Raw genomic sequence first — 15,780 nt, 5'->3', positions numbered from 1 at the left:
TAAGACAAGTCATTGTGAAAAATACAGGGGGGGGGGCTTATCTTTTTTTTTTGTGTATATATTTATCGACCATTTATATTTTTATTCATGTGAGTGATTGTGTAAGTAGGGGACCCTAGTGCACTGCTTTACCAGAAGGTCTATAATTCTGTTAAAATGGCCCTGATTGTTTGTATTATTTTAGTCACATGATTTTTGATTTGTCTATAAAATGTAGTAAATGGGTTGAATACAACTAAAGTATAATTTATTACTCATACTTGACTTAAAGATGCATTATGTAAGTGTTAAATCTACCTGTTGCAGCTCGTTTTTCTGGCTTTAAACATTTATTCACATGACAAGCCCATAATCAACTCCCAGGATATTGAATGAATTAGACAATGTTGGCCATATCTTCGTTAAATATTTGTATGGCCGTCATTCACAGAGATTACCGATTGAAAGTTGAGACTTTGTTTATTATCATGGCAATCGTACTTGACAGTTGAGACTATTGTCAAAAATTCAATCATAGCTTTGTCCGATCAGAATAAAGTGATTTGAATGAAATTTCAATATATTCATTTTTCATTATCTATTTGTAAACTATTATAGCGAGAATGGCCATCTCTTTATCTAAATCTTACATGATGCATCTTTAAAGTCTGTAGATGTTTAGAATACTCTCAAAGTATTTTCTTTAGACAGCAATAGAAATATATAAATAAGATTATTTAATAGTAAATATATATATATATCTTTGTGTTCTGTAGTCAAACATTCCAAAACTTTTATGCCTGTTTTCCATGTACGCATTTCCGTGGATGTTTTCAGTAGTCATATGGAACTGGCCCCATTACATCTGCATCAGACTGACTTTGTCACAGACTAAAAACGTGAGCGGAAAAACAAGTACATGGAAAATGGGCCGTACACTTTATTTAAAGTATCTTGTAAATACAGTGTGTGTGTTTATTTTATATATCACTATAAGATATAAATCTGTCAATATTTAGAATAGTTTTTCCCACCCTGGAGTCTAGGAGGGTCATGAAATATAAAATCTGTCAGTTTTTATAACAAGTATTTACCAACCTGGAGTCCTTGGAACCCTCAGGGGTCAGCTGCGCCTGCTTCAGATCTCTGGAATAAAAAGTTTATCAAAACTTTTTGTGAAAATGTATTGTGAGAGAGAGAGAAATGGGGTTTAACGTCCACTTGACACAAACTAGGTCATTTCGGGACTAACACAGTTCAATTTTAATTCAATAATTCGCTTGCGTGTAAAGATCTTTAGCAGTGGCAGGAAACCCAGAGGACCCGGAGAAAACTTGCCATGTACAACCGGGGAATCGAAACCATGCCAGTTGACTCAATGACAGACCTTATGATACAATGCGCACGTGCTAACCATTCGGCCATCCAACCCCCCTGAAAATTTACTGTAGGCATTTCAAAAGTCCTAACGCCTCTAATATAGGGGAGCAGTGGCTGAATGGGTTAACACGTGCTTGCTAGATCACAAGATCTGTCATTGAGTCAAGTGGCGTGATTTTAATTCCCCACTCCTTGTATGTGACAAGTAGGGTTGCCTGTCCAACCTCATGGGTTTCTCTGGTTTCCTTCCACAGCTAATAAAGACCATGTGCAAGCGAATTATTGAAGTAAAATGTTACTTCAATAATATGGGCAGTCTGATGAAACAGATTCAGAGTAAATGTATGAGGGTGGAAGTTGAATATGTAAAATATACTAAGGAACCTGTTAGTGTATATAACCTGTTAGTATATATAGGTTGGGAATCCCTGATTTAGAATATCATGAAAATACTTTCTGTAATAGTATTTAAAGATTTATAATAATTGATTAATATCATATAAACTTGATCTGAAATTATTGTAAGATATATTTAAAATTTTTAAAACATTACAAATATTTTTATTTATTAAAACGAAAGGTACTCAACAAAATATATTTTTTACAAATCAACTCTATAATCTGTAAAAACTTTGAGATTAAATATTTTTTTGTGATACTCGATTATTTTGTTACTGTAAACCAAGAAATGAACGGACCTAATGATCTAAAGTGTGTGCATTAGATAACTCGTCAAATGTGGCCTATGAGGGGCGATGCACGTTCATCACACCAATACCATCCCACAGACATTGAAAAATTCTGAACAGTAGTGAATTTGACATCAACAGGTGTGCAACCAAAAACTAAGGTGGATGTGTTTCATCATCAACATCCTTTTCGTTTCGGCCTTAAACTGTCCAGTTTTCTTATTTGGATTTGACTATTTGAAATCTAAGATCCATAATTCTGCTAACACTGGAACACAATTAGACTTGTCTCATGAGGGGGTGGAGGGTGACTGTACCCATAACCTACTCCACACAGAGCTGGAAATATTCTAATGCCAACCCTACCTGTATCGGTGATGCATTACTTTGTTCATTTCTTTCTTTTTTCTACAGTATTTCAATAACATTTCTGTGAACTTTGGAATCACCATCAAACATCCAAAGAAATTGTTTTTAAGGATATATTTTGTAATATGGTTTACATTCTGAATAAATATATTTATTTCCTGAATGTTAATTTATCTTTGTCAGACGGTGAAAATCAGAGCCCAGTTGGGAGAAAATTTGCCTGGGGTATAGCAAAGTTATTTTATTCACTTTTGCCGACACTTAAAAGCCAATATGAGCTGGAGATGGAAGGAAATTACAAGGTCCTGTGTACTCAGTGGCGTGGACATAACAGAACCCTTGGCAGTGGAATAAAACGAACAGTCAGCAGAAACTCTGTTGTCCATGCAAAATTCCCCCTCATAGTACTCTGATGGTATATGTCTATCTTCATTAGCTCCAATCTGGTTAAAATAGAGATCTATATTTCGTTTATTTTATACTTTCGATGGCATACACTACATGAAGATCTGACCAGTTAAACAAAATTTTGAACTATAAAATACAAAACGAAATAGGTTCTCTGTTTTAATCAGATTGGCAAATCCCAGACACAGAACCAATCAGGTCAACCGATGAATCCTTCCAAGTTTGTGCGAGTGCCATTTTAGTGTCATGTATTTTTTTTATGCTAACATGACATATAAATTGACTGATGGATGGACAGGGCGAAAGCACTATTTGACCACATTAAAACGTGGGCGTGTAAAAAGAAAAAACAGTACTTTGTTGTTTATATTAATATTTATTATGGTACATGTATAGACCAATCAGACAACCTTTCACACAGCACAGACTCATGGCGTTAATATATACAATCAATTATATCTACACAATATATTACTTCAATTATTGATATACATTCGTTTAAAATGATTAATCATTATCTATATATTAGGCCAAGATAAAAAAAAAAAACCTGTGTTTACGGTTACTTGGCCCAACAAATTAGGGTCGGTTGGTCGGAATTTTTAAAAAAATTTTTTAGTGGGGTTGGTATTATCGATTTCTTATAATTTCTAGCTTAACTGCTGAGTAAGATTCATGAAAATAATACCAATATTTCAGTGTCTAGAGAAATTCACACCTATACCAAGGATATGAGAGAAAAAAGTTTAGAGTCAGTGATTTTGATTTTAAAAAAATAGGGTCAGTAGGGTAACCGTAAATTCAAGTATTTTTCATATTTTGGCCTTATTTATATTTAAACAATTGAGCGTATATTGTACCCATATAAATATCAATCATCGTCTGAATCAAAAATCTCAATGAAACATAAACTAAGAAGATCTCTAAAGTAGCAACTATTTCAAAACAATAGTTTTAATTTAATCATGAAATACGGTCAGGAAACAAAACTAACAAATATAACAGATTTAGCTTCGCATTCAAAACAATATTATTAGCAGAATTAAATAAACAAAAATCTTTTGTTCTCTTAAAAAAGTTGGAATGACTGTCTTACAATTTAACACAATATGCGATCTCTGGGTTTGTCTGGACTCTACTTCCCCATGGTCAATATGAGTCTATATTCACCGTGTAATTCCTGGATTGAGATAAACCACCACAGTAATTTGTGATCTAACCACGATGATTATAGACATATAAATACAATCCTTTAAAAATATATTCTCCATGAAATTTACAACAGAACCAATCAACAACCAGATAGAGAGAGAAATGGAGTTTAACCGCCACTCAACACAAACTAGGTCATTTCGGGACTAACATATGGTTCATTTTTATTTCAGTAATTTGCTTGTGCATAGAGGTCTTTAGCAGTGGGTGGAAACTGGAGGACCCGGAGAAAACCCACGAGGATGGACAGGTGACCCTACTCGTTGTCACATATAACCAGGGAATCGAAACCACACCAGTTGACTCAATGACACCATGCACATGCTAACCATTCAGCAATCCAACCACTCTCAATCAACAACCAAGTTGAAGCATGATCTAAATATGACGATTATAGACTTATATTCTCCATGGGTAAATTTAGCTAGCTTATAAAAAATGGACACAAGACACGAAAGTTATGAAAATACAATTATTTTTTTTTTCGTTAAATAAACAAAATAGAAAACAGAAAGATCTCTGATATAATAAATTAGTTGGTGTAACGATGATATTGTATTGGTGTTGATTACAAATTATCTCCCCTTACACAGCACTTTGTCATGATTACTCGTAAACCTTCCGTCTACATCTTCTCAATTTCCTGGATATCTCTCAACTATACAAGCATGTCCCTAGAAAAACAATCATAACCTCAATATATAATGTAGTACCCTGATACTGAGGAGTTGAGAAGTAGTCGATCGATTGAACACTGAAATAATACTAAATGTACATTTGTATGATCATAGCAATATTGTTATCCCTCAAATTATACATGTTTTTATCGACCATTGATTAGCCAAAGTGATTTGCAATGATTTAAATTCTTAATGATGGCAAATAGATTTGAACAATTTCTCATTTCTCCTTTATGGAATGAAATGGGATTACACATCATACTTTTCTGCAATGTATTTTACCAAACAGCGTCATTTCTCCTACATTTCATAGAATTCTAACTGTAAAGGGTTCTTCTTTACATACACGCTAATGTGTACATGAGACCTTGGCTTTCAATTTTAGTGTTCCTTGACTATACTTCGGACAAAGGAAAAACCAAGGTGAAAAATCCCGAGAAAAAATCTCGAGAAAAAATCTCGACCAACACTTTATGTCTCTAAGCGTAATTTGATTGATATAGGAAATCTTTGCAAACTACAATACTGTAAAAGTTGAATCTCTAATAAGAATATAAGTTTTGTTCAGTACTTAATATTTGCAGAGCTGAATTTACATAATCTTTACTGCTCTCTATATAAATGGTACACTGCCATCTTTATATTTTGCAAAATCTAATTGATAGGTCTATTTTTAATCTGATTGAATCCAACCAATGAGATTATCTACCATTAATATTTTGAATTTGTTTTCTTAATTAATAAATGATAAATTATCAATCTAAGTACAAATTAGCATGTATTAAACAGTGAAAAATTTGATATTTTCCAAGAAATGCAATTCACACACATTTACTATGGAAGAGATATGTATGAATATCATTAAAAGATGTACTTTAATATATAAGTCATTTACTTACAATTCCTCCGGCAGCACAAGCAGCCACTAAAGCGAACTGTCCATCTTCTGCCTTCAAACGATTGGCTGCTGTTGTAACTAATCGAACACCAGTGGCTCCAAATGGATGACCCAATGATAATGATCCACCCCAAAGGTTAAATTTATCCATTGGTGGAGCACCAAACTAAAAACAAATATACAAGAATTTGATTATAATACCAGGACAAAGGGATAAGATGATCCACTCACTTTTTTCACATCAAATTTTATTATCGTGTTTTAAAAGGACATTTTCACATACAAGAACTCCTAAATAATATTTGACATTAAAATTGTAATAAGCAACAACACACCAGGATTAAAGTTTAGAAGAGTCCACATAGCTGACATGTGCCATTATTTCATTTGAGCTGGACTTTCTGGTAGTTATTGAAAATGATATGGGGAAAAATATCCTACTTTTTGGCACCAACTGACTTGTCTGCAATATCACCCAAGGTGGAAGTGAACGTAAAAAACCCTACTAATGAACGACGCACCATCTGAGCTAATGAAGACAGGCAAGCTCCATAAACGAAAAGTTTGCCAGGACAGCAGCTTTTCAGTCTACTCTTTGTCAAGGGTTCTTTTATTTTGAGAAGAATTATTAGTCAGATCGAAGGACAAATCCTACATGAATAAGGTCTAGACTTGTTTTAATAGTGAGTTATCTATTGACGCAAAATATCTAACTAATAGGACACATTTGTTCTATAGATATAAAACCACTAGTGTGAACTCACTCATAAGAATGTTTTATATTTTATAAAGGCTTTCATGTCAGGATACTAATATTAAAATACCATTCCTACCTTTGATGTTCTGCCCATATGTTTGGTGCAGAAACTATCACTCTCTAAGGCTTTCAAGTTGGCTAAAATCTGGCCCTGAAAATAAATACACACACAATTAATCTACTGAGACTAGAACTCGTGCATTCTGTGAATCCCAGGAATAGGGATATTCTAGGCAAAAAGATGACACAAGGCTACAGAGTATGCACCAACTTAATAAGAGAGAGGGAGAGAAATGGGGTTTAACATCTACGACACAAACTAGGTCATTTTGGGACTAACATATGATTTAAGTTTCTTTCAATAATTCGCTTGTGCATAGGGGTCTTTAAGAAGTGGAGGAAACCGGAGGACCAACAGAAAACCCACAAGGTTGGAAAGACAACCCTACTCGTCATGTACATGTGGGGAATCAAAACCATGCCACTCGACTCAATGGCAAACCTTATGGTTTCACACGCACGCAATATTTTGCAATATTGTAGTTCGAAAGGGATTCAAAATCCATCATATACAATTCTCAGTTTTAAATAGTTAAATTCTTTTTGGAAATGATATGAAAAAATAGACAAGTGTGGTAACTTACGGCAAAGGCTTCATGATATTCAAACACACTTATATCACTCAGTTTTAATCCGGCTTTTTCTAGAATTCTTGGAGTGGCATAGGCAGGTCTGAAATTATTATCATATAAAACATGAACTGGTAGGCAGACGACCAAAGGAAACATAATCGAATAAGCCTCCTAATCGCTCTCCCGTCTCCTACCTAAGGGAGATAAGCCTACCATTTTGGCCCCTCTTGCAAGTTTCTCCGGATACGTTAAACCTCAATGAACGAACAAGTCAAACAATAACTTTAGCTGTTTCAGTTATCAGATATCTTTTTGGTCTCATGAACACTGTGTATAAATTTCAAATCAATCGGATGATAAATTTAGCATCTATAATGGATTAACGGATGGGTTGTTTACTATACAGCATCATTTCAATAAGGGCAAATTTTTTAAAATGCTAGGTTCAACTTTTTGAGTCCCTACCAGTTCTGGATTTACTTATAGGCTTAGCAGGCTGAAGGTTTGGGCCTTAAGGTCGGTGGGGCCATCAGCCAAGCCGTATAATATTTTTCACACAGTCATAAGCCTTTCTCTTACACGCACTGTAGTCTTAAACATCCGTCAATATTACTTAATTATTATTAATTATCATTATTATTAATTCATTTAATTGTATGCGCTGTGCGCAGGCCTCTGTGCATGGAATACTACTAGCACTATATAAATATACATGTTATTATTATTCTCCTCGGCTGTACTCAATTAAGATTAATACACACTTTCATCTTACTCTAGTCCTGAGGGTATCTAATAACCAGGGCCTATCTTCACCTAAATCCGGCACTGCGCACTACCATGATTTGTAAGAATAACTCACTCAAAGCTTACTACCATATTATTATACAACATAATGTATAACAAACATGAATTACATTTAACGTATAATTCTTTTAGCCACTCACCCAAGTAAAAGCTGATCTTTTGGATCTTGTGAAACATACAAAAAGTCTCGGAGATATGCTTTTGGTTTGAATCCCATGGCAAGTGCTTTTTCTTCAGACATAATCAAGCAAGCAGAGGCACCATCAGTCTAGACAGAAAACAAATTGAGTGAACAATACAAACCCTGTCAATAAACTAACATTATAAGTTAATAAGGCTGTAAATATCAAGATCTACAAATAATTTCCTATAATATATAACATTATGACATTTGGTGTGTATGTGCGAACTGTCAACAATTGTCTTTCAACTACACCCAGCTTAGATTACGCTAGATTTTTTCTTCAGTACATGTTTAGGAAATAGTCCCTTGTGTCTAAAATTCAGCATGTGCAAATTTCCAACCTAGCTAAAAGGCCTGAAAATAAGACTCTCCCTAATCTACTGCTCTGCCAAACACTGTAACTTGGGGTTCATCTAATCTTGCATATTTAACCCTAATTTCTTTCACATCCATTAAATACCAAATCTTTGTTTCAAATTTCGTACAAATCGTCTAAAATCACACCAAATCATCTAATTTGAACATGTGTCAAGTTTAAAGTTGACCGTTTAATTTCGACAACAAGCATCCAATTTACAAGCATTAAATGATACCCACGTTACAGTGCAGATCTGAGTCTACTTACAAGGAATGAGGCATTAGCTGCTGTAATGGTGCCATGTGGTTTGATAAATGCAGCTTTAAGTTTAGACATTTTTTCCATAGATGATGGTCGGATTCCATTGTCTGTGGTGACTGGTTGACTAACACCTAAAAAGGTGAAAATGAACATGGCATGAACAAAAGAACATGTGATACAACTTTTCCTTTATTTGAGTTCACATTAAATTGGTATATTTCCTTTTGTTGTAAAGACATAGTAAAAGCAGAGACACGATGAAAATGAAATGGGGTTTAACATCCTCCATTTTTGGGTCCTACCAGGCTAATTAAGACAGGCATATGACATGCAGTGTGCAATGAGGGAGGGAGATTCTACTATATCGAATTCCCCAAATACCAAGGGGTCTTTTACGTGCACGCCAATGTGTACATGGGACCTCAGTTTTTCGTACCATTCGAATGACTATATTATGCTGTCCTGCACCACTGACAGGAGAGAACCAGGCCAGAAAATCCCTATCAGATTTCTTGGCCAACACCAGGATCAAACATGGGACCTCCAGGTTAGTGAACCAACGTCTTACTGAGCCATTGCAGCTCCCTGATGTCTTACAGAATATTTAATGTTGTTAAAGGAAAATTTGCCTAGTCTTTCAGATAGCAACACCTCGTCAGTTCACCATGAGCAACCCATTCCAAGCAGGAACCAGACTTAAACTATCCAGTTGACGGTACTTTATATTTTAGGGGTTACTTGATTGTGAATAGGGAACATTCCAAATTGATAGAATTGAAATCATGTAAAATGGAATTTAGTTCCTGCCAGTCCTGATGATGTGGTCTGAGCAGAATCGTTAAATAATCAAACAACAAACTGTTTATTGCACATACCTGGTACTATATAATCAAGTCTATCTGTTAAATAACCTTTTTTTGTAGCCTCGTCGGCCAAGGTATGTGATCTCACAGCAAATTCATCCTGTAATCAAAAACAATATTTAATATATTTCAACTTTTACATCTTTGACTTATATTATATTTATGGTTATGCAAGAAGGTTTGGCATATTATATTTACGCTCATAAAGAAGTTCATTTTTAGACTATACTAGCAAGAGTTTAACGTCCACGCGACACAAATTAGGTGATTTTGGGACTAACACATGGTATAACTTTATTTAAAAGTTTAGCACTGGGAGATAACCAGAGGATCCTGCGAAAATCCACGATGGTTAGGCATGTGACCTTACTCCTTGCCGCTTACAAGTGTAGGAGTGAAACCACACAACTTGACTCATTAATGCATTAGACCACTAGACCACCCTGTATGTCAAGGATGGGTGGGTAGCTGAATGGTTAACATGTGCGTGTTGGATCAAAAGGTCTGTCATTGAGTCAACTGGCATGGTTTCGATTCCCTGGTTGTAGGGTCCTCCTTTCACCTCCCACTGCTAAAGACCCCCACTAGCAAGTGAATTATTGAAATAAAATTGAACCATATGTTAGTCCTGAAATGGCCTAGTTTGTGTCATGGACATTAATCTCTCTCTCCCTCTCTTTCTCTCTCCCTCTCTTGAAGAATAACATTTTAATTATTGAGGAATGAAATGTTTATTTTTTAAACTATGCTACTCTTTTGAGGCATTAATTGTAAATTTTACTCAAAGTTTTAGATAGAGGATCCCATTCAGATTTCCTCAAAAAAGATTTTACCTGTTCTTGTCTGCTGACTCCAAAAGCAGCGCATAATCTATCAGCTGAATGGCCCATGGTTTCTCCGGTTGAAAATTCAGCTACGGCAGGCAACTAATGAAGAAAACAAATATACTATTCAAAAAAAGTAGGGGATATTTGATTTTTAAGTGTTATTAAAGTCACCTAATGAAACTGACGAAGAAACAAATGACAAAATGAAATGAAGTTCACATTCATCGATTTATTCCAAATGATCGTTAGACTAAGTAGGGCACAGACTGACCATTATAAGGGTAAAATGATACCCGGGGTCAAACAGCAAAGTTACCACAGCATCACAACCAAGTCAGTAACGGGTAAATCCTCCTCTGTTTGCCAAACAAGCATTGATCCGACGTGGCATACTCCTAATGAGAGGTCTAAGGTCATTTTGGTCCAGATTGTCCAATTCCTGTTGCAACGCAGCAGCAAGTTCTTGGACATTGGCAGGACGTTGTTGACGTTGACGTAACCTCTGTCCAGACATGCTCGATTGGGGAGAGGTCGGGACTCAGTGCTGGCCAAGGTAATGTGGTGATGTTCTGTTGTTGGAGGTAACCTGTAACGATCCTGGCCCTGTGAAATCTTGCGTTGTCATCCTGGAAGATGAAACGGCAGCCATGACGTCGTGCGAACGGCACAACATGGACTGCCAAGATGTTGTCCCGGTAGTACTGGCCTGTAACACGCCCTGCAACAACATGTAAAGCCGTTCTTCCAGCAACAGTAATGCCTCCCCACACCATAACAGAACCACCCCCAAATCGATCATGTCTGATGACGTTAACGTCTTGGAAGCGCTCGTTTCGACGACGCCACACCCTCCTACGTCTGTCCAAAAAATCAACAGTGAACCTTGACTCATCTGAAAACATCACATTGCTCCAGCGTCGATTATCCCAGTGTTGACGATCCCTACACCAACGACGTCTTGCCTGAATGTGGTGATCTCTCAAACAAGAGATCACGCGAGGACGTCGGGCGCGAAGGTGACCCCTATGCAGTCGATTCCGAATCGTCTGGCCACTCACTCTCACACCAGTGTCTGTTTGAGGACGAGCGCTGATCTGATTTGCTGTGATGACACGATTTCTCAAGGCCAAGGTACGGATAAATCGATCCTGGGCTTGAGTTGTCACCCTTGGTCGACCTGAGCGTGGTCTGTCCTGTACAGATTGTGTATCACGGTATCTGGACCATAGCCTGCTTATGACAGACTGAGAAACATTCATCGTCCGCGCCACAACCGCCTGTGTTGTGCCGATCTGTAGCATGCCAAGGGCACGTAACCTTTCATTTTGGGTAAGCCTACGCATATCAAAATTTGTTTTCTGGTCACTAAAACAATTAAACTGATGTTTCCACCCTGGAATTCAATGCCACAATGACTGTAACATTCAAAGTCAGAGTCGTGCAAATCTTGAGTTGGACCCCCATGATGATCCCAAGCATCACCTGCATTCCATGCGGTAGCTATTGGTGCGTTTGGGCGTCACATGTAACGAAATGTTTCTTCTGTTAGGTTCTATAGTGACTTTTTTCGTAGTCATTTGCATATTTTAGTATTATGCCCCCAAAATCAAATATCCCCTACTTTTTTTGAATAGTATATATAGTTAAGTCATCAGAAATACATGTGCAGTTTACATCTCTAAACAGAGTTCAACCTCCACTCCACACAGAAGTTAATTTGGGACTAACATTTGTTCTGTTTTTAATTTTGAGTGAATTCTGTATCACTACAGGCATGGGACAGTACAGCCCAGTAGGTCTTTACAGTTGGTGTCCTGGATCCATTCACTCAATCTGTTTATTTTCTTGAAATCTGTTTTGTCCACAGGTTTGTCTTATCGGTTTTGTGAGCATGTAGTGTGGTCCCCTCCTGAACTTACTAATTGTATTACAGTTAGACCACTTGACCTTACAACCCCCGTTGTTATGAAGAACACAAATACGTACTGAAATAGATCCCATCTAAACTGATAATTTCTTGTTCTACTGTATCAAAGCAAAATAAAATGTGTCTCACCTCAGGAGTCCAGACAGATGGACTGAACATTTTACTGACAAGTGAAAGTCTAGCTGGTAATGTTTTAGCTTTGTTCATGTTTAACATGAGTTTCCTCATTTTACGACTGTGTCTGATAGGTACGTCTGACATAAACTCAACACCGCCTGCTACTACCGATTCACATTGTCCGGCTGCTATCAATCCAATACCTTAATTAAACAAACAAAAATTGCGAGAACTAATTTTTATCATTTAAAGTTCATGTTTTTAGCTATATGTTTATTATTTAAGAAACATGAATGCATGGATTAAGCATATCTCTACCATGTTGTGACTGGTTACCGCGGTCACCAGATTTCTATGCCTATTCATATTGTAGGCTATTCTAATAATAAAATGGAACCAGTTAACAAGGTCCCACAGAAAGTAAAATTTGCTATGGTTGATATTGTCACAAGCGCTGCGTGCCTAAAGCTGTTTTAATGCTTAGTTTAATGGGGCCCGGCAACTGGCCCTAGTCCTCAAGTTACACGTATGTAGATTTCATTTTAGTGTTAATTAGTACATATATGTTACTGTGTATATCTACTGCCATATATGCTGCCTCTAATAAAATAAAAAACGTCGCCAGAAATAAATCTCTTAAGTAACTTGTATTCCATATAAATTGTGTCATATGTTAAATAAAACAAAACTTTATCTTATGATAAAAGATATGGAATAATTATAATTTGCAGGTTTTAAAATATCTTCCAAGAACTTAAAACAAAATCCTGTCTAGATCTGTTCAAAAAGGATGGTGGTGTCAAATTCACCTGTCTTATAATTATTGTAGTGTTTTTGTTATAATATGTACCTGTGGTTATAGCTTGATTAGATGATATACAGGCTTGTGTAACTGTATGAGCTGGTATTCTGTCAGAAAATCCTGCCCCAAGAGCAGCCTGAAAAACAAACAATCTAATGAGGATGACACAGTACAAATGAGGAGGAATTTTGTCATAGCATACTCATATATACATGTATGGGCACCTATTTCTGGCTTGTTTTTTAATTGATATTTATGAAAGTGAAGGATTCCCATGATCTCAGGAATAACATGTTCCATTTTGGTAGAAGGTGTTTCCGTTTACTCGTAATCAAATTCTGAATGCCCAGGATACTTTTACATGTACACCAACGAGTACGTCGATGCATTTCCATGCCTGTTCCCCTCCCACCACATCCTGCAACAGCGAGTACAAACGTGCCATGTGTGTGGTTACAGATTTACCATATCTCTACTTAACTTGTCATCAAAGTTTGTATCAACTCACCTCTCGAGCCACATTACTAGTTTTAACTTCCTGTATAACTGTACCATACACTATATAGTCTACAAAATCTGAATAAACACAATATACAAAATCTGAATGCACAATATACAAAATCTGAATGCACAATATACAAAATCTGAATGCACAATATACAAAATCTGAATACACAATATACAAAATCTGAATGGCATTTACATGTAGCTATTAAACATTATTTAACACAGGGAATGTTTGATAGTAGGAATTCCGAAAAAGTCGACAGAAATCACAGGCAAAACTATTCTCACTAGCATTTCATAGGGTGACTCAATTACTTTCGACACCTCAATCAAATCCGTAAAACAATTTCAGATTTTATTATCAGTGTTTATTTTAGATTCCTTCATCTGAATTACCTCTTGAAATTCCAGTTCTCTTGATCAAACCTCTGAAATAAAAACATAAATAATTATAAGTCAATTTTGACTCAATTTAATTAATTCATTCAAAAGAGATTTTTTGACGTCTGTTTCCATCAAGGTAACTCAGTTGATATCACCAACAATGAAACAACTAGTAAGTTATCCCATTAAGAATGCTAAAACTTGCAAGTGATATGTCTGATGTCAAAAAGGTGACTATTACATGAGGTCTTGCAAGTGATATTGTCTGATATTGAGAGATATTTTTATCTTAGGTACTGGTACTAGTCTTGTAACATTGATTTGGGGTCAAAACAGTTTCATAGATATAATTAACAGTATTCTGGCTTAACAAAAATCCTAATTCCATGGATTATGGATTTACATGGTTGACTTACTGTAATGCTGTTCGAGCAAGGTCATGAGGCATAAGGTTTTTATAAGATGTGCCCGACATCAAGAATGGTGTTCTTACTCCATCTACCAATACAATATTACGAACACCCTTTTTTCCCAGGGTCTTCTTCGTTCCACCTAGAAATAATATATCACTCAGTAAACATAGGTTGCCAGGGAATGAGTTACACAACTTATACAAATTGCATAAAGATCAAATCATAATCCAAAAAGTCTGTAAATTTATCCTAATTATTCATCGCATTAAGAAAAAACACATGTAGGGATAGACCCTTTATGTCACCAGATGAAATGATCTATATTTAATGCTGAATGTGAACTGAAAATCATTTAATTATTTACAACAATCAATTTCTTGATTAGGCTACTTCTATCTATTACATTCTAACACAGAACTATCATAATTAGGCGTAATAATATAATTTTATGTAGGCCTACAGCCTTTCTAACATTATGGTATCCTACCTGGTTGTGCTGCAGGTGCTCCTCCTGCTGCATTCTGGACAGATGATGTGCTCAGACATCTTAAACCAACTGAAACAAATATAAGAGAAAAAAATATAAACACTATCAAAAGCCTGGCTAGTCATCAAACTCAGTCTGAAATATCTAAATCCTACTTTGGCTTCATAATGGCTATTTTGATAACTGTCAGCCAGAGGCGAATTAGAAAAGAAATCTAATTATTTGTTAATGTTATCATAAAACGACCAAGATCTTGAGCCATCAGAAATGAGAAAGGCCAGAAATATTTTGAACTATGCCGTAGGTCCTACTCAAACTAGTTCAACTACACAGCCATAAATTATCAAAAACCTAAGACAGATTACAACTAAGACAGATTATAACTAACAAGGTATGGTTTTAACAAGGAACCAAATTAATGTATGTTGCTTTTTTGTCCCATTCGCATGACTAGGTCTTTGGACTTCCAATATTTAGTCAGGCTTCCAAACAAGATCCCTGCAATCATTTCCATGCAGAATTGTATTTCTGGTTTCTTTTCCAAAACTGTCACAGGAGTATTCTGTAATTCATTTATAAATGCTGTCATTTCATTTAATCTAACAACAATTCATAACTTACAACTTGTTCCATAATTTTTGGTCAAGAGAGAAACCCTGTGCACCATGGACGCCATGCTGAAATATGTGGACTTTGACCGTCACGTGACTAAACTTTCTGACACCACGTCCTGGCTTGCATCCAATATTTCGCTAATTTGATGAATTAGATATCGTCTAAACTTTGCTTATGAAATAGAATTTACATCTTGGTAACTTTGACAACACAATATAATGACGAAA

General features: G+C 35.9%; 1 protein-coding gene across 1 annotated transcript; it reads right to left on the bottom strand.

Annotated features, from left to right (window-relative positions):
• Positions 1 to 3,181: 3,181 nt before the first annotated feature.
• Positions 3,182 to 15,689, bottom strand: LOC126819783 (trifunctional enzyme subunit beta, mitochondrial). Its single transcript, XM_050548018.2, has 15 exons — positions 15,560 to 15,689; positions 14,939 to 15,007; positions 14,455 to 14,590; positions 14,051 to 14,082; positions 13,656 to 13,723; positions 13,196 to 13,283; positions 12,358 to 12,548; positions 10,308 to 10,400; positions 9,487 to 9,574; positions 8,618 to 8,742; positions 7,949 to 8,076; positions 7,017 to 7,104; positions 6,449 to 6,523; positions 5,617 to 5,781; positions 3,182 to 4,711 (listed from the first exon to the last, which is right to left on the bottom strand). The coding sequence occupies exons 1-15, from the start codon at positions 15,612 to 15,614 to the stop codon at positions 4,673 to 4,675; spliced, it is 1,440 nt and encodes a 479-aa protein (XP_050403975.1). The 5' UTR covers positions 15,615 to 15,689; the 3' UTR covers positions 3,182 to 4,672.
• Between the last annotated feature and the right edge of the window lie 91 nt (positions 15,690 to 15,780).

The sequence above is a fragment of the Patella vulgata genome, chromosome 4, assembly GCF_932274485.2.
Source record: "Patella vulgata chromosome 4, xgPatVulg1.2, whole genome shotgun sequence".
In the NCBI taxonomy this organism is placed as follows: domain Eukaryota; kingdom Metazoa; phylum Mollusca; class Gastropoda; family Patellidae; genus Patella; species Patella vulgata.
The sequence above is the reverse complement of the archived record's forward strand: the minus strand, read 5'-3'. Positions and strand labels throughout refer to the sequence as shown.